This window comes from Hypanus sabinus, chromosome 21 (assembly GCF_030144855.1).
Source record: "Hypanus sabinus isolate sHypSab1 chromosome 21, sHypSab1.hap1, whole genome shotgun sequence".
Lineage (NCBI taxonomy): Eukaryota > Metazoa > Chordata > Chondrichthyes > Myliobatiformes > Dasyatidae > Hypanus > Hypanus sabinus.
Window position 1 is genome coordinate 17004135 of NC_082726.1, and position 19569 is coordinate 17023703.

A 19569-nucleotide genomic window follows, 5' to 3' on the forward strand; every position below is an offset into this window, starting at 1 on the left:
AACATGGCTTACATGTCATCCAAGAAAATCTAGGGTAAATATGGATAGAAGTGGTTAGGTCACAGATCAGCTTTGAAATTGTGGAGTGAAGGCCGTGACTTATAACTCCCTTCACCCAGAAGCCATTACGTACAATGGATCAGGATACAGAGGCAAACCAGTGAGATGTAAAGGAACGTTTGGATGCGATGGTGAGAAGATGATGGACATTTTAATAGTGGATTGTTATACTAGAACAGATTTTTTAAATTCTTCAATGAGGTACAAAAAGGCACAAGCAAATGTAACTTCTTCGAACCAGTGGTATCACTACAGAACAGCTATTCCTTTGAATCTTTTGCTCACCTCGGTGGTGCCCAATCATGTCTTGTGCAGTCCAAAAGGGTTCCAACATAGGTCTTGTTTCGCCAAGTCACATTAACCACCAGGACACCTGCCAGAAGGAGGACAAATTAGTGGACATTGAAATACACAAATCACTGGACAACCTGCACATTAATTAATAAGCCACCCCAAGCAAATTATGTCTCTCTGTTGGTCATATGGCATACTGTCAGTTTATATGACAGGATTAGAAGTTAAAATTAACTAAGCAGTTGAATTATTTCAGGTCAGATTCTGTTGGAATGAGTATCACAATACATTCTTGTTTAAGAGTCCTGTGCCCTGGAGGCCCTGAATGCTTTGCATCTAACCCTCAAGAGTACAGTTACCCACAGCACCACAGCTGATCACTAGGCTCATATTTGAATCGGGAAATGACTAACACAAAGCAAAGGGATAGTAGGCAGACACCTGCAGAATGCTGCGGTCAGAGAATACTGGTAAAAGAGGTAATTTACCAGACACAAATCTGAAGCCAAAGATGACTACGTTGAGAGGAGCAATGATTGGCAGCACTTCAGGGAACAGACTGGACTCACTGCCAGTCTAGGTAAACAAAGGAGGCATCACACTGACCCGAGCACAATGCTGCCACTGTTCCATGGAGTTCCTTTGTGAAAACACTTTTTATAAGAGGACATGGCAAATTTCTCTTTGTAAATGAAAAATAACACAGAATTTGAGCTGCACTGTAACTTAAGCAGGGTCAATGGCATCACATGAAACAGAGAAATACAATGGTGCCAGTCCTTTCAAACCAACCCTTGAAGCATGGCAGCAGCCCAACTAATAAAGCAATGGCCAGAATATTTCCTAATGTTTGTATTGTTATTGCAATAATCTGCACCTGACTCTTACAGAGCAGGATATAGATAAGGTAATTAAACACACCATGTACCTTGCAATGCTAGGAATTTGGTCAGGTTACCCTAGAGCTTAACTGGCTGTTTTCCGGAACACATTTAATCTCACAGTAGAGGCTGCACAGTAGTGTAGCAGTTATTGCAATGTTTCACTACACCTGTGTTTAGGGTTTTATTTCACCTTCTTTAAGGAGTTTGTATCTATTTCCTGTGACCATAGGGTTTTTCTCTGGAAGCACTGGTTTCCACCTTACTCCAAAGACATATTGATTTAGGGTTAACAAACACAACACATATTGATTAGGGTTAGCTATGCTGGAGCAGAAAGCAAGGTAATATTTGTGAGCTGCCCACAGCACATTCTTGGACTCTGTTGGTCACTACCACAGATGATGCATTTCACTGTATTTTTGGTGTACAAGTGACAAATAAAGCTAATCTTTAATCTCTTTGTAAAAGCGACTTGGTTTGTCCCTTATCCCTGTAAAAGTGTCAGGTTTCTGCTTAACCAAAGCCCTGAATTCCATTCTTCTTCTGGTGAAGGTTCCTTAAGGTTCTTATAGCCAGAGGTGGTATTGAGGACAAGTTCCCACTACCTATTAAATGCTCTCAATAGCATGTGGCTCGAATAGTCTCTGACAACCACGTTCAGCTCCTGGCCTTCAAATGTGGCTTAGCTACTAAGCCCAGCAGAACCATTTCTACTGACAGGAGAAGGGGCAAAGGTGGGTTACTAGCACCTTAAAACCAGTCACTTTGGGCAGATGGGGTTTGTAGGCTGTAGTTGGCAGATTATCTAAAAGGAAAACTCTGATCTCAAACCTCCGCTGACTTGAGGCTATACCCACTCATTGAGAAGGCTTCCGGAGTAAATCCCAAGGGAAGTCTGGCGTTGGAGTCCCTAAGGCAGTCTTGCGTTGAGTTCAATGTTGACTGGCAACTCCTGCAAGGCTGCTGGTACCAAACTGTGTCAGTCTCTGCTGTTCTTTTGGTTCATCAAATGTGTGGAGAGTGAGAGCTCGCTGTACGGGCAACAGCTTGCTCTCCATATCGTACTGCCCAGGCTTGCATATCTAGACAACTAGAACACAATATCCATGGTCAACTCTGGCCAACGAAGGCCCTCACCTCTAGTGAAGGGCCAAATACATCTCAGCTTGAACCCTTCCCTTAAACAATCATCCAGTATCCAGTGAAATTATAACTGACCTCATACCATGTGTATGTCAATTCCACAACCAAATATATGCCAAAGAATAGCATTTGGACACCTTATTTGTCTCTTGAGAAACACATGAATCAAGATATTTGTTGGCCAGCAGTACAAATAATACAAGATGCAGGAGTAGAACTTTTTGATCCTTACAGAGCTTTCTGATAGTCGTAGAGTAATATAGCATGGGAAAGGGGCCCTTCGGCCCTACTACTCCATGCTGACCATGGCAGCATCCCTGCGAGCCTCAGTTGCCTGCAACAGTCCATAATACACTAAGCCTTCTCCTCATATACCTTTCCAAATGACTCTTAAATGCTGCAATTGAATCCGTCTCAACCACTTCTTTAGGCAACTCAGTCCAGGTACTGACTACACTCTGAGTAAAGTTATTACCTCTCAGGTCTCTTTTAAATCTATCCCCTATTATCTTTTATCTGTGCATTTTAATTTTCAACTCCCCACAGGGAAAAGACAATGACTGTCTACTTTATACACTTTTGTGAAGTCACTCCTTATTCCTCTACTCTCCAAGGAATAAAATTGTTCCATTGTGGTCAACCTTTTCCTATAATTCAGGCAATCTTTTAATCAGTAAATCTTTTCCACACCCTTTCCAACTTGATAATGTCTTTCCTTTAACAGGGTAACCAAAACAATACACAATACTCCAATAATCACTTCAACAATGACTAATACTACTGCAACATAATGGCCCTACTCCTAAACTCATTGTCCTGGCTGATGAAGGCTGATGAAGGCAACACAGCAACTTCTAGCAAACTGTACACCTGTACTCCCAGCTCCCTCTGCTTCACAACACTCACAGTGAATTCTAGGGCACTGTCAAGTCCTACCCTGGTTTTAATGTTCAAAATGCAACACCTCACACTTACCTAGACTGAAATCCATTAACCGATAAGGATCTTTGCAAATTATTGAACCTCCTTTGCTATCACCAAGGCCCACTAGTTTAGTACCACCAGCAAACTTGCTAATTGCAGCATGATACAAGTCATTTACATAAATAATGAGTAACAGAGGTCCCAACACTTACCCTTTGGGCACTTAGTCAGAAGCCACCAGTCAGAGAATCAACCTTCAACTACCACCCTCTGCTTCCAATCAGCGCCAATCTCACTGGCTCCCCTCCAAATCCAGCTTGAACTAGTCTGGCATGTAGTTCCATGTCAGAGACCTTATTATTAAAGTCCATATAGACAACATCCACAGCCTTATCCCCATTTATCCCTTCAGTTACTTCCTCAAAAAAATTATCAAAAGGTTCATCAGACATGACCTCCCATGTGCAAAACCACACCAACTACTCCTGATTAGGCCCTGACTATCCAAATGATGCTAGATCTTGTCCCTCAGAATTTCCTCCAGTAACATCCCTACAACCAAAGTCAGGCTCCCCAGCTTGTCCCTGCTATTCTTCTTGAACAATGCAAAATCACTAGCCTCCCTCCAAGGTTCTGAAAGCAGTTCTCAGAGGTGAACAGAATTACCAGCGGCAGCCAGCTCTATCTGATTGAGCATATTTTACTAAAAAACTTATGGTTAAATAAACATATAATTCACATGATAATCATCAAACCAGGTTCGACATCATCCATTATCTCCTAAAAATTACTGTGGATCCAACAGGAAGTGCCAACGTCTCAGCCAGCATCCATAATACTTCAACTCGCCTGTAGGGGGCATACAAATCCTGGCTAGAGCCCCACTCTCTCACATATGAAGAACGGCTAAAATAGAAGGACACTTCCCATCTCTTCCTCCCCCCTGACAATACATAAACAGTTTAAAAAGACACATGCAAAGCTCCCTATCCTGCTAATATCACTCTGAATTCTCTACTTGTCTCTCAATGAATATATTCTCACCCGCTGCTCAACATTCATAATTCTTGAAAAACTCCAGAGTTTTGACATAAAGCCTTGAACTTTGACAATGAAAAGGTTGCTCTTGGCCAGTTCCAAAGTGATCATCTCCATTTTGCAGAAGTTAACACTTGCCACAAGTACCCACTGATTATGGCTCAGTGTCTAATGTTTGCGATATTAATGTATACATTGGAAGTGCAATGCAAAAACAAGTTAACCTATATTGCCAGGGACAGAAAGACGAGACTACATCAGCACAGATTGAAACTAGGATTCAAGTCTTCACAGAACAATCAAGAAATTCATTTAATCCACTCAGTACTCAGCGGGTCATCAATATCACCCTAACAGAAGGAAAGAAGCTACACATAGTCAGTGTTACGGTACAGCTAACAGTGCCACTGCCTCACGGTGCCTGCCACAGAGATTCAGTATCAACCCTCGGTGCTTGGGTGTGGCGTTTGCATGCTCTCCCAGTGGATTTCCAACCAAATCCCAAAAACGTACCAGTTGGTAGGTTATTTGACCATTTGCCCCTAGGGTGCAAATGAGTATAGAACTTGGGAAGGGAGAGCAGAGAGCTTGTTGGAAATATGTGGAGAATAAAAATGGCTTAACTTCAGTCACCTGCTCTACTGGCAGCACTAATCTCCAAACCAGCATGATGGTCAGGCACAGCTGGCATCTCAAGCTGTTCTCTTGACTGGGAAATTTCTTCTCAACATCTGCACTCCTGAATAGATAATTAATTGGTGCCTTTTATGGTTGATTACATCATTGAAATTGGCTGTTGATCTGGACTGGATCCAGATGAATAAACCTTGAGAAAGTAGTGCTGACCCAGACATCAAATCTACTCCAGCAGACAGTTACCACATTCCCAGAGGACCCAACACACTTTACTTTAGTTGGCAGCAAAGTATGAATCAACCTTTAATTGCTGACAACAAAAGCCACAGCTACAATTGCATCAAGGAAAAGAATGTTAACCATGAGAATGCAATGCGCCTACTTTATGGTGATATCAAACTAAGACCATTAACAAAAATACCACAGAATAATCAGAACAATGAAGAGCAATAAGGAAACCACAAGATTTTTAGAAAGTAATTATCAAGTCTCTTGGTTGCCCTGACAGTGTAGAAATAGTAGGGAAGACTGTCAGTGGCCAATGACAGGCAACATTTTGCTATTGTGATGCTTCAAGTAAACCAAAGGAAAATTCTAAGAAGCAAATGGCTTCCTTATTCATGGTACCAAAATTTACCTTATTACAATGACCCATGGTGAAATTCATCTGTATTTGCACACTATTTCTACAAATTAGGAACTTCTTCAATTTCATCACAGTCTCTTGCATCATATTCTGCAATTTAGCTTTATAATTATTCATAAATGTTGATATTGTCCTTCTGATTACCAAGTTCAAATGTTTAGACAGATGTTTAGAACAGGAATGATCCCAGTGCTAATTAATTGTGTATCAACCTGAGAAACTACCTTTTTCTCTCTGTTGATACTTGACACACCTGGTAACGAAACATGTAATATTGCAGGAGGCCTTAGTTGGCCTATTGAGTGTGCACCAGTTCTTTGCCCAGCAGTCCAGTTGGTCTTATTCCCCAAAACCCTGCCAATTAGCAGTGTTTCAAGTAGGAACTGCAAATTTCAACCAGTCTTGGTAACTTAAGCACGTTGTTGAGACTCCAGTATTTGCAGATCTCTGGGTCACAGCAGATTGGCAAACATCCCTGGGACAATTTTGATAAGATATTGTGGCTGGGTAAGACACACAAATGGATTTGCAGGAAATGAAACACTCTCCTGTTGGTGAATGAGAACTACCAATCAACTGCTGCTGTTTGAGACAGAAAAAAATAATTGGCAAAGAAATGCTTAGGCACTGTGGGAGCAGCTGGTTGCTGCTCAAATGAAGGGGATTGTGGGAGTTGTAGTTCTTGTCACCCAATAGCTTTCCACCTTTTTGGTAACTCAAGGTTCCATCTTTACTTCCTCCCTGGTAGTTCCTATTACTACCTTCCTTATTTATCAGATAACACCACTAGAAGCCCTTTGTGTTGCTCCTTATCACACTCCTAGCTATCTCCATCTTAAATTGCCCTTCTCTTCACCTGCTTCCAGGTCCACCAAGAGATTCTGCTGCAACGCTCCCCCTAAGGTGTGCACAAGCACACATCTTTTGCTACTAGCGCACAAAGGAATTTAAACTGCACACAAAAGGTTGTCACCCTCTACCTCATTGGCACATTAAGTATATTTCACAATCATAAACAATCACATTTCCTTTTCCAGTTTCTGATGTGGTTGATGTTGATAACGTGGAGTTTGTGATAATATGCCTGCAGATTTTAGAACTGGCTTAGTTGTACTGTTTTTATTGAAAAAATTTTCTCCAGCGAAAAAGTACTTTATTACTTCCTGGGCTCAGAGGACTGTGTATATGCATGGGTGGGTTGGGGGGGGGGGGAGAGGGTGATTGGAGCTTGTCTTGCTGTCTTGTGCTCTGTGCTGTTCTGCTGAGCATTGCGGGCATGCTATGTTGGTGCCAGAAAGCATGGCAATACTTGTGGGCTACTGCCAGTGTATCCCTAGGTGGGCTGTATTTTAATGCAAATGACGCATTTCACTGAATTTTTCAATGTATATGTGATAAATAAACTTCAATTTGAGTTGTCAGTAGAACCCTGGGTCCATCTGTACATGAACCAATGCCTGGGAAGACTGAGTTCACTCTTCCACTAAAAGCGATGTGAACATTTCCTTGAAGTTGAACAGGTCTAGCTGGATGCAGCAACTCTAATGCTTCGTAAACACAAGATACTCTGCAGACACTGAGGTCAAAGCAACACGCACAACATGCTGGAGGAACTCAGCAGATCGGGTAGCATCCATGGAAACAAGCAGTCAACGTTTCGGGCCGAGACCCTTCGTCAGGACTGAAAAGAGAGGGAGCAGGGGCCCTATAAAGAAGGTGGGGGGAGGGTGGGAAAGAGAAGGCTGGTAGGTGTCAGGTGAAAAACTAGTAAGAGGAAAGTTCAAGGGGTGGGGATAGGCAGGAAAGATGAAGAAGGAATGTAAGGGGAAAGCACTATGGGTAGTAGAAGGAGGCGGAACCATGAGGGAGGTGATAGGCAGCTGCAGGAGGAGGCAGAGTGAAAGTGGGATGGGGGAAGGGAGGGGGAGGAAACTACTCAGATGGTATATGAGGTGGTGCTCCTCCACCCTGAGTTTGGCCTCAGCATGGAAGTAGAGGAGGCCATGTATGGACATATCTGATTGGTGGTAAGAGAGGAGGTTTAGGGACAGGTGTAGCACTGACGCTTGCAGGGATAAGTGCCAGGTGGGAGATCTGTGGGGAGGGACGTGTGGACCAGGGAGTCGTGGAGGGAATGATCCCTGCGGAAAGTGGAGAGGGAAAGATATGCTTAGCGGTGGTGTCCTGTTAAAGGCTGTCCCTACACCTCCTCTCTTACCACCATTCAGGGCCCCAAAAGAGTCCTTCCAGGTGAGGCAACACTTCACTTGTGAGTCTGTTGGGGTAATCTATTGCATCCGGTGCTCCCAGTGCGGCCTCCTCTACATCGGTGAAAACCAACGCAGACTGGGGGGCCGCTTCGTTGAGCACCTCCGCTCCATCCGTCACAACAGACAGGATCTCCCGGTTGCTACCCGCTTCAACTCTGCGTCACAGTCCGATTCGGATATGTCCATACATGGCCTCCTCTACTGCCACGATGAGGCCAAACTCAGGTTGGAGAAGCAACACCTCATATACCGTCTGGGTAGTCTCCAGCCCCTAATGAACATCAAATTCTCCAACTTTTGGTAATTCCCTCCCTCTCCCTTCCCCCATCCCACTTTCACTCTGCCTCCTCCTGCAGCTGCTTATGGTTCCACCTCCTTCATACTACCCATAATGCTTTCCCTTTACATTCCTTCTTCACCTTTCCTGCCTATCCCCTCCCCCACCCCTTGATCTTTCCCTTACTGGTTTTTCACCTGACACCCACCAGCCTTCTCCTTCCCACCCTCCCCCCACCTTCTTTATAGGGCCCCTGCCCCCTCCCTCTTCAGTCCTGAGGAAGGGTCTCAGCCCGAAATGTTGACTGCTCATTTCCACGGATGCTGCTCGACCTGCTGAGTTCCTCCAGCGTGTTGTGCATGTAACTCTAATGCTTTTCTGGATCAGCCAAAGGCAAATGTTGCAGAGTGTGCATGTGTACGAGTGTGTACTTGTGCTTGAACATGTGAGCAAAGAGGCATGTGCATATACACACACACACACAAATCCAATCCATGCTGAGGTAATGTGTGGCTAATTGGAATGGAATGCTAGCTAGCAATCTGTGTTCCAAATTCGCTTTTCATTAGGAATGAGAAGCATCAGGGCTTCCTGCAACCGGAGCTCTCCCTCCTCCCCCAGCATTTACACAGAGTTACTTGGCTGGCTGCCAGAGGTCACGCAGGAGTAGTTTACCAGCAGTTGAGTGTTTGAGCAGAACCTGCACTTAAAAAGCAGATTACTTCCCTTTCCTTCCTTGTAGATAAGTCCTTGCTCAGGGTCAGTTTTATAGACCAGCCTCCAATGACATAATGGCCTGGAATTCCAGGAACTCTTTGTAATAAAATGACACAACAGTGAAGTTGTGCAGTGTTAGTGAATCAAATCCATGCTCAAGGATTTTCAAATTGATTATTTTTTTAAGATACAATCAGTAAAAGTCTGCTAGTTATCTATTCTATAACATCCAGAAAAACTGCCATTCATTTGATATAATGCAATAAAGAACTCCATTTGTAATAGCTGTCTATGATAAACTCCCTCAGACACTGCTGAGTATCTTTAGGTTTTTTAAAGCTTTCAGGTTTCCACTATCCAAAGGAAATCATGATCATAGCCACCCTGTGAAAGATTTCTGCTTGTGTGAGGTTGCTTCATTTCTACTCATAATATACTGCAAGACATTCATGCCCCAAAATTTAGCCAGAGCTCACCCCTGATCCAACTGACACTGCTGAATTGTGGACCACAAGACATAAAAGCAGTATTAGGCCATTCAGTTGACATCCTTACTAATCAAGAACCTATCATCCTCCACTTTAAATGTATCTAATGACTTGGCCTCCATAGCCACCTGTGACAATGAATTCCACATATTCTTCACCCTCTGGCTAAAGAAATCCCTCCCCATTTCTGTTCTAAAGGGTTATCCTTATATTCTGAATCTGTGCCCTCTGGTCCTAGACTTTCCTATTATTGGAAACATACTCTGAATATCCATTCTATTTAGGGCTTTCAATATTCAGCAGATTTCAGTGAAATTATCCCTCATTCTGCTAAATTGCAATGGACTGGAATCTTCTCCAATCTCTCTTAGTGAAGGCTGCAGTGTCTCACCAATGTACTGCCATCTCAGAACACTGTTCGTCCAAACCTGCAGTACTCAGTCTCCTGCTCTTCCTCCTCTCATGACTGAACATCAAAAATGGATTTTCCCCAAGCATACCCATACTCTGCAATGTAAGTGGAAAAGCAGACGCTCAAGCCAGAGCAAAATGTCATGGCAACAGCCACAGACTATGTGTGCATCCTTTGTTTAGTATTCTGGTGGAACTCCTGTGAGCAAAATTGACTTTAGCAAATGGTGTCAATTTCAGCATTACTGCAATCTGTGAGAGTCCAGGCCAATTTTCTCTTCTCCAGATAATACTGTTGTCATTTTGAAACATGCTGCTTCAAATTTCTCTTTTAATGGCTTTACAATAGATTCAGCTCCACTAAGTACGGTATCCTACTAAAGGCCCTCATCCACTGGCATGTCCACAGTAGTTACTCTTCATGTGCATCAGCAGGTTGGTTGACTCCAGCTCCTAACAGCCAACTCCAACCCTGCCCTCTCCCATTATTCCACCTGTACTTGTACATAAAAGATTGGGTGGGGACAGAGGATGGGGGGGGGGGGGGTTAAGAGAGAGGAACATTAGCCATTATTCCCTCCTTAAAACTGGATTTTATATTCATTCTACTTAAAAGCCACGATGACCAGAATAGTCTCATCTTACTTCTCAGCAGTAAATTAAACCAAGGATCTTCCAAACTCCTAGTTGGAAAGTGAGGCTAGGTATGTAATTTTGAAGAAAGTACAAGAAAAATACACAGATAATGAAAGCCAATTATATCATTATCATAAATAACATCAGCATTTTGACAGATATATGGTCTGAAAACTTTCCAAGGACAAGACTACACCTTGATTTCACTGACAAATTCAGTTGAGATGCACTCAGTGATGGCGAGGGTGCAATTTTAGATCTAGAATTCATTTGATCTAGTTAAGAAAACACCAATACATTATCCAGCAATTCCACTTTTAAAAGTGCTCTCAGATTGATTCACAACACGCACGGTTTTCAAACTGCACAAGCACAAGGACTCATTCACTTCTGAGCCATGGTGTGTGTTGTGTGGTCCTATATCCTGCCGGCAACATTCAAAACCTGTAACACAAGGAAATCAACTAGGCTCAGAAATATACAAATCCAACTACAATAATTAAGCTCAATGCAAGCTCACACATTGTGCAAAACTCTGAAAGTTGAACTGGGAAATCAAGGCATTGTAGCGGTGTGCTACACGCAGCGCTAAAATAACGACACGGAGTCGGTAAACTGCAGTCAAAGATAATTTTATTCGAACTTCACAGCCTTGCTTTAAAGCCTCCCTCATCCCGCCCTCCCCAGACATGGATGGTCCAGGAGACACGTACTCACAAACCCCCGCAGGCTTTTCTCCCTTTGTTGCGGACCTGGCCTTTATGCATGCACGCTGACTAATTGTGAGCCAGTTCGAGTGTGCTAGGAAGTGGGTCGCCACAGCATAAGGTTAATACAGGAAAATGGTGCTGAGGTAAAATATCAGTCTTGATCTACTGAAAGGCTTATTCCTACTGCTTATGAACCGCAGATTAAATCTACACACCATCTCTGTAGCAGATTAAAAATTATTCTCCTGGTTGAGGTGATCAGTACTGTATATATTCAACAAGTTAGGATTCAGGTATGTACATGTGTAACATCTTTTCGTCTGATAAAATTAAATCAACCAAATTAATTCAATGTTACACTATTCTAACAGCACACAGGGAAATATTGACAAATGTACTTTTACTTCCAAATCTGCAGCCCATTATGTTAACCAAGATCTAGAACAAAGTGACCGCAAAATGTAAGACTTTATTGTCCTTTGTTGCATGGGAAGTTTACCAACTCTACTAAATAGTTTTAGGCAGTCAGAACTGCTGAATGCGTCCAGGATTTTCTATTTTTGTTCCAGATTTTCAGCACTTGCAGTAATTTTGTTTTTCAGTCACATTAGGATGCTATGATTGGCCTGGATTAACCAAGGTGTGTCAAGAACATTAACCAGTAATCCTGCTGTAATAGCTCTTGTAGAGCGTTAGAGAGGAAAAGAACATACACTGCCTATAAAAAGAATTCACTCCCCCCCACCCCCGAGAAGTTTTCATGTTTTATTCTTTACAACATTAAATCACAGTGGATTTAATTTATCTTCTTTGACACTGATCAACAGAAAAACTCCTTCATGTCAAAGTGAAAAAAGATCTCTACAAAGTGATCTAATTACAAATATAAAACACAAAATAATTGATTCCACAAGTATTCACCCCCTTAGAGTCAGTATTTAGTAGATGCACCTTTGGCAGCAATTACAGCCTTGAGTCTGTGTGGATAGGTCTCTATCAGCTTTGCACATCTGGACACTACAATTTTTCCCATTCTTCTTTACAAAACTGTTCAATCTCTGTCAGACTGCATGGAGATCATGAGTCAACAATCCTTTTCAAGTCCAGCCACAAATTCTCAATTGGATTGAGGTCTGGACTCTTGACTTGGCCACTCCAGGGCATTAACTTTACTGTTTTCAAGCCATTCCTGTGTAGCTTTGGCTTTATGTTTGAGGTCATTGACTTGCTGGGTAACAAATCTTCCCCCAAGGTGCAAGTTCTCTTGCAGACTGTATCTGGTTTTCCTCCAGAATTTCCCTGTATTTTGCTGCATTAATTTTACCCTCTACCTTCACAAGCCTTCCAGGGCCTGCTGCAGTGAAGCATCCCCACAGCGTGATGCAGCCACCACCGTGCTTCACAGTAGGGATGGTGTGTTTTTGATTGGCTTATGCCAAACAATAGCATTTAGTCTGATGACCAAAAAAACTCAATTTTGGTTTCATCAATCCATAAAACCTTCTTCTGGCTGATTTCAGAGTCTCCCACATGCCTTCTGGCAAACTAACTGAGATTTCATGTCAGTTTTTTCAACAGTGGCCTTCTCTTTGCCACTCTTGAATAAAGCTGCGACCTCTGAAACACCCAGGCAACAGTTGTTGTTTGCGCAGTCTCTCACATTCGAACCATATCATCAAGCTCACCGATGACACAACGGTGGTGGGTCTCATCAGCAAGAACAACGAGTCAGCTTACAGAGAGGAGGTGCAGCGGCTAACGGACTAGTGCAGAGCCAACACCTGTCTCTTAACATGAACAAAACAAAAGATATGGTTGTTGACTTCAGGAGGGCACAGGGCGACCGCTCCCTGCTGAACATTGACAGCTCCTTGGTAGAGGTCATAAAGAGCACCAAATTTCTTGGTGTTCACCTGACGGAGAATCTCACCTGGTCCCTCAACACCAGCTCCATAGCAAAGAAAGCCCAGCAGCGTCTCTACTTTTTGCGAAGGCTGAGGAAAATCCATCTCCCACTCCCCATCCTCATCACATTCTACAGGGGTTGTATTGAGAGCATCCTGAGCAGCTGCATCACTGCCTGGTTCGGAAATTGCACCATCTCTGATTGCAAGACCCTGCAGTGGATAGTGAGGTCAGCTGAGAAGATCATCGGGGTCTCTCTTCCCATTATTACAGAAATTTACACTACACGCTGCATCCGCAAAGGAAACAGCATTATGAAGGACCCGCGCACCCCTCATACAATCTTTTCTCCCTTCTGCTGCCTGGGAAAATGCTCCCAAGCATTTGGGCTCTCACGACCAGACTATGTAACAGTTTCTTCCCCCAAGCTATCAGACTCCTCAATACCCAGAGCCTGGACTGACACCTTGCCCTATTGTCCTGTTTATTACTTACTGTAATGCCTGCACTGTTTTTGTGCACTTTATGCAGTCCTGGGTAGGTCTGTAGTCTAGTGTAGCTTTCTTTGTGTTTTCTTTAAACGTAGTTCAGTCTAGTTTTTGTACTGTGTTATGTAACACCATGGTCCTGAGAAACGTTGTCTCATTTTTACTATGTACTGTACCAGCAGTTATGGTTGAAATGACAATAAAAGTGACTTGATTGACATGACATTCAGTCACTGAAACTTGTAACTCCTTCAGAGTTGTCACAGATCTCTTGGTGACCCTTCTCAATTAGACCCCTTCTTGCACAGTTTCTCTGCTTTTGAGAATGTCCTGCTTTAGGCATATTCTTTCCATTTTTTGAGGATATCCAGTGACTTGGAAATTTTCTTGTATCTATCTCCTGACTTGTGCTTTTCAATAACCTTTTTGTGGAGCTGCTTGGAGTCTTTTGTCTTCATGGTGTAGTTTTTGCCAGGACACTGACTCACCAACAGCTGGACCTTCCAGATACAGGTGTATTTTTACAACAATCAATTGTAACACCTTGACTGCACACAGGTTTCCAAAAACAGATCTCCATTTAATTCTGTGACTTCTAAAATTAATTGGCTGTACCAGTGATGATTTGGTATGTCATATTATAAGGGCAGGGGTGAATACTTAAGCAACCAATTATTTTGTATTTTATATTTGTAATTAATTTAGATCACGCTGTAGAAATCTGTTCTCACTTAAGACACAAAGAAATAATTCTGTTGATCACTGTCAAAAAAGCCAATTAAATCCACTGTGATTCAAAGATATAAAACAATAAAAAATGAAAACTTCTGGGGGGGGTGAATACTTTTTATAAGCACTGCAAATTGGTTTTAACTCCCTTGATCAAGAAATTTGCCAAGATGTATAGCCGAGAACTGGTCTCGATTGGCAGCCACTGGAGTCACAGTGCCTGATAGAGTGACAGAGGTGAGAGGGGCACTCTTTCATAGCATGTCCAAGAAAAAGATTTAAAAGGTCTCAGTGTCAATCTCTTAAAAGGGTCAACAGCTGAGCTTTTAGCTGTTTAGTCGCTTGGTCAAGGGGTAGGAGCACCTCAGGGACCTCAGGAAGAGGAGAAAATGAAGCACAAAGATTAAAGACACAAGGGGAAGGGAAGAATGCATCTCGGCTATAAATCATAGCATTGTGCAGTTCAAGGAAAAAATGTAAATAGCCAGTGAGAACTGTAAGCAGATAAATCAAGCGGAATGACATTCCCAAAATTCCAGACTAACACCTTCCTTTGTTCCACTCTCCCACGGAAGGTAGGGAGTTTCTGCAGCTGAAACGACCTGACACAGGCGAAGCTACCCAGCAATTCCAGTAATCAGATTCATGTCTGAACGAATGAGAAGAATAAAGGGTGGAATGTGAGGGTGTAGTCGGACTCCTTCCACACAAAGCCATGCCTGTGCAAAGATGGGAACCCAGCCACAATCTGCTTAGCTCTAACAAAACTCTGCTCTGGCAGGCTGTGTTTGCACAGCATGGCCCCACCACAATTGCCCTACGTCCTCATAAATGTTTCATTACGATGGATGCTAGGAATGAACTCATTCCTCTCGCAGAGGTGGCAAGCCTTTGCAATAACACCATCAGAAGCAGTTTAGCATAGCACAGCGCAGCCTGCCCAGGGTGAGACTGTTCAAGGTTTCTAACAGACAAGTAAAATGGTCCCTCGGCAGGCCTTCAACTTGCAGCTCGTGGCATCAGAGAGATTTACAGCACAGTTAAAGCTCTGGCCCCATATCCCTGTCAGCACGAAGCAGCTGACAGTAAGCCAGTCGCATTGGAGACACATACCAATAATGGGCAGTCTTCCATTTCGTGGAGAGGGCAAAGGGGGGCACCGTAGCCCCTGCTGGTTCCACCGAGGGTCTGCTTTATGAAACTAAGTATGCACACCTGACTGCCATCTCACTAAAGCTGCAGTTTTGTTCCAATGCAGATTCCAGGTGGATGACGTTGCTCGATTTAAACATGCTTGCAATTCAGAGATTCAACAAACAGCAGTGAGATAGTTCACTTAAAGGTTAATGTTATAAAGGGACAGCATCCAACAGCTGTCAGACAGCACACAAGGAGGCGAAAAACATTTGCTTTAATGACATGCTCTTCAGGACTTGAGGATATCCCAAGGCATGTCAGAGTCAATGAAGCACTGTAGAAATAGAGCTACTGTTATAATATGGGGAAAGGCAAGTACCATGCTGTAACTGTGGGGCACTTTGATAGGTTCTGTGAGAGCAGTTTTTCAAAGTGATCTGGGACATATAACGTACGAACAAAAAATTGCATACAGTGATAATGCCAGGATGTAGTGGGGCAAAGAGGAGATGACTGGATAATTCCTGTTAGTCAAGCTCAGTGTCCACACTGTATAAAACAGGAAAATGCTGCAAATTCTCAGCATGGTCAGACAACTCTGATTCCGCTGATGAAGGCTCAGATTTAAAAGACTAGACAAAAGATATAAGGAAAATGGGGGTGGTGTGAGGGAGGGAAGTTATAATTATGATCTGGAATTCAGTGGATGGTGGTAATAAAGTCAGTCAGTCCTTTCAAACTGGATAAATGCTGGAGTGAGAATAACTTGTGGAGCTGTGGGAAAAGAGCATTGGAATGGGGATGGTGATATTTGGCCCTATTTCAGCAATTCACAACCTATGGCCAACCAAGCCACACCTAGCCCATCAGATGTCTCTTCTGCTCTCCCCTGTAATCTCTAACATGCTAACAAAATACAGGTGAAATTTGCCACTGGGAATCCTACACCAATCTGGTGATTGAATATCAGACTATAGATAGATACTTCATTGATTCCCAAAGGAAACTACGGTGTCACAGTAGCTCAAGTCTTGTGGAGAGACAGTCTGTACAATATACAAGACAGTTCACAACCTGAATTAGAAATTCATACAGATGTTGGTGATGACGGTCAGAGTGAACTGCCAAAAAAAGTTAATCAAATTATTTTGATGGAGATGGAGTTCAACCTAGAGAAGTGTGAAGTGGTCCACTTTGGAAGTCAAATTTGAAGGCAGGATACAGGATTAATGACAGGATTCTTAGCAGTGTGGAGGAAGGAAGGAACCTTGGAATCTGCGATCCTTCAAAGTTGCCATGCAAGTTGAAAGGGTTGTTAAGAAGGCATATGGTGCTTGGGGGCTGAGTTCAAGAGCTGTGAAGTATTGTTGCAGCTCTATAATACCCTGATTAGATCACACTTGGGAGTACTGCATTCAGTTCTGGTTGCCTCATTATAGGAAGCTTTAGAAAGGCTTACCAGGATGCTGCCTGGAGTCGAGAGCGTGTCTTATGAGGACAGGCTGAGCCAGCTAGAGCTTTTCTCTTTGGAATAAAGGAGAATGAGAGGTGACTTGACAGAGGTCACATCAAATGGACAGCCAAAGACTTCTTCAATGGCTAATATTCGCTTGCATAATTTTAAGGTGTTTGGAAAAAAGTGTGGGGGAGATGGCAAAGCAAACCTTTTTATTTTACAGAGAGTGGTGGGTGCATGAAATGTACTGCTAGGGGTGGTGGTAGAGGCAGAGACATTAGGAACATTTAAGAGTCTTGTAGATAGGCACATAGATGATAGAAAAATGGAGGGCTATATGGAAGGGTTAGATTCATCCTAGAGTAGATTAAAAGATTATCACAACATCATGTGTGCTGTAACATTCTGTGTTTTAAATTAATGGCGGGCATCAGGATTGGGGAAGGTTAGTAGCTCAAGCACTCTTTCATGCAATATCTTCTTTCAGAGCATCAATTTCAATTCAGCCTCAGAAGTACTGATCAGAACATCTGAAACTTGATTCACTTTAACTTATAACCTTTTGTTTCATGAAAATTAGACACTGTACCTCTACACATGTTCACAGCACAGAGATACAAGTTCTGACAGTAGAAATAAAAGAGCAAGTTAACTGTTCAAATTTGTAAATGCAAATTTCCAAAAACAGGAAGTTAATCCTAGCACAAATGAAAGAGTTAGATGAGAATTTATAAAGAATAAATTTAGATGCAAGTGCCTTAATACAAGCGGAAACGGAGAAAACTGAAAGTAGTTTAAAAACGGAAATAATTAATATAATCTTTCCTGGTATACTCCTGATTGTTTAATTGTTAAAAAAGCAGACATATTAAATTCCATGAGACAAGCCAGTGGGATCAAGAACTCAGACTGTTATTAGGTATCAACTGTTAACAAGGTCCTTGAAAATTATAAGATGCAAATTATGCTTTCAATTTTATGATGAGACTGTATTTAAATAAAACAGTTACCAGTTTGTTGTCCAGCAGCAATATGAACACAATCTAGGCGGCAAATTAACTTTTAAGAATTTGCATCGTGCAATAAGTGACCACCCTCGAGTATTTGGTTATGTACTTTCCCTACAAGTGGCTTGTTCAAGTGGCATGGATTATCAGTCTGAACCTTCCTGCAGGAACAACAGTGCAGTGTCACTCTACCAGGAATGTACACTGAGAATCAGTCACAGCACTGACTGTAATTCCACTGCTCAATGTACACCTTGCACTACAGCCTCTGGTGGGTTTTTCCTATCTATTGAACAGCATGTTGTTAGTGAAGATATCCACAGACTACAGGCCAGTAAGAAGGCAGAGCAATGGCAGATGGAATCTAAGTAGAAAAGAACAGAGAAACCTTGGTGTACAAGTGCAAAGATCCACGAAGCTAGCAGTGCAGGTAGATATGATGTGGGAAAAGACCAATGGGATAATCGCCTTCATTAAACAGGACACAATATACAACAGCTGGTAAACAAAACATTGGCTTGTCACTGCCAGTTTTGGGGGCCATGCTATATGGGCACACCATTGCCCTGGACTGAGTATAAAGCAAAAACATCAGGACACACAAAATGCAGGAGGAACTCAGCAGGCCAGTTCGTCCAGCATTTTGTGTGTGTTGCTTGGATTTCCAGCATCTGCAGGTTTTCTCTTGTTTGAGTTTCATCAGGATGTTGCCCGGGTTGGAGCAATGCACTTACAAGGAAATAGAAGAGGGGCCAGATTTGTCTTTCTCACAACTGCAGGAGGCTGAGCGGGGTACTCAGAGGTATACAAAATTATTCGGGGCATGAATGTGGTAAGAAATTTCCCAGGAGAGCACCTACAACTAGAGATACATAACCTCAGGATGAGGGCAAGAGATTCAGAGAGAATCTGCAGAAGAATTTTGTCACCCAGAGGAAGGTTGGAATCTGGACCGCACTGCTTGTATGGGTGGAGTAAAGTATCCCCACAATATAGATCTGGACAAGCACCTGAGCTGCCAAGGCATAAAAGGGCATGGGCATTGTCCAGGTAAATAGGATTACTATAGATACGGGGTTCGTAACCTAGGGTTTACAGACCCCTTGGTTAATGGTAGGAGTCTAAGGCATAAAAAAGGTTTTCAGCACTGCTATAGATGGATTCTTGATGGTTATCATGGATCAAGTGGGCTGAAGGCCCTGTTTCTTTGCTTTATAACTCTATGCTGAGGCTTCCAGCAGATTGTAAGTATAATTGTGTTAGACAATTGATTGACTGACTTGGGTGGCACAGCTGAGAGAACTGCTGCCTCTCAGTGCCAGAGAGCTAGGTTTGGGGAGTTTGCCCATTCCCCCTGTAAATATCACAAACATTGATAGATTAATTGTCCACTGTTAATGTCGTGTGTGTGTGTGTGTGTGCGTGCGTGTGTGAGAAGGTGAGCAAAAGATATTGGAGGTGGGAGAGGGGAATGTATTGATGGGGATGTGAGGAAAATAAATAATAAGATAAAGGGATTGAGATTGGATTAGTGTAAATGGACATTTGTCGCTGCAAACTTCCATGCTTTCTCTCTTGTTGACTCAATAACTTCTATTTTAGAACTTGTCCCAGATCTTACGAGATGCGTAAGCACAGCTGGCATGAGCATGTTCTTGCCAGCTTTCTCTGCCTCTGCAGTCAGGTGCCTTCACTACAGATGCATTTGTCACA

At 42.8% G+C, this 19569-nt stretch overlaps 1 protein-coding gene across 3 annotated transcripts in view; it reads right to left on the reverse strand.

Annotated features, from left to right (window-relative positions):
• LOC132378825 (zinc finger protein 609-like) overlaps positions 1–19569 on the reverse strand; it is a 224821-nt gene that overhangs the window by 47620 nt on the left and 157632 nt on the right. For all 3 annotated transcript variants that reach the window (XM_059946062.1, XM_059946060.1, XM_059946061.1), the window contains exon 4: positions 346–433. In XM_059946062.1, coding sequence (XP_059802045.1) covers positions 346–433 — 88 coding nt within the window. The remainder of the gene's footprint in view (positions 1–345; positions 434–19569) is intronic.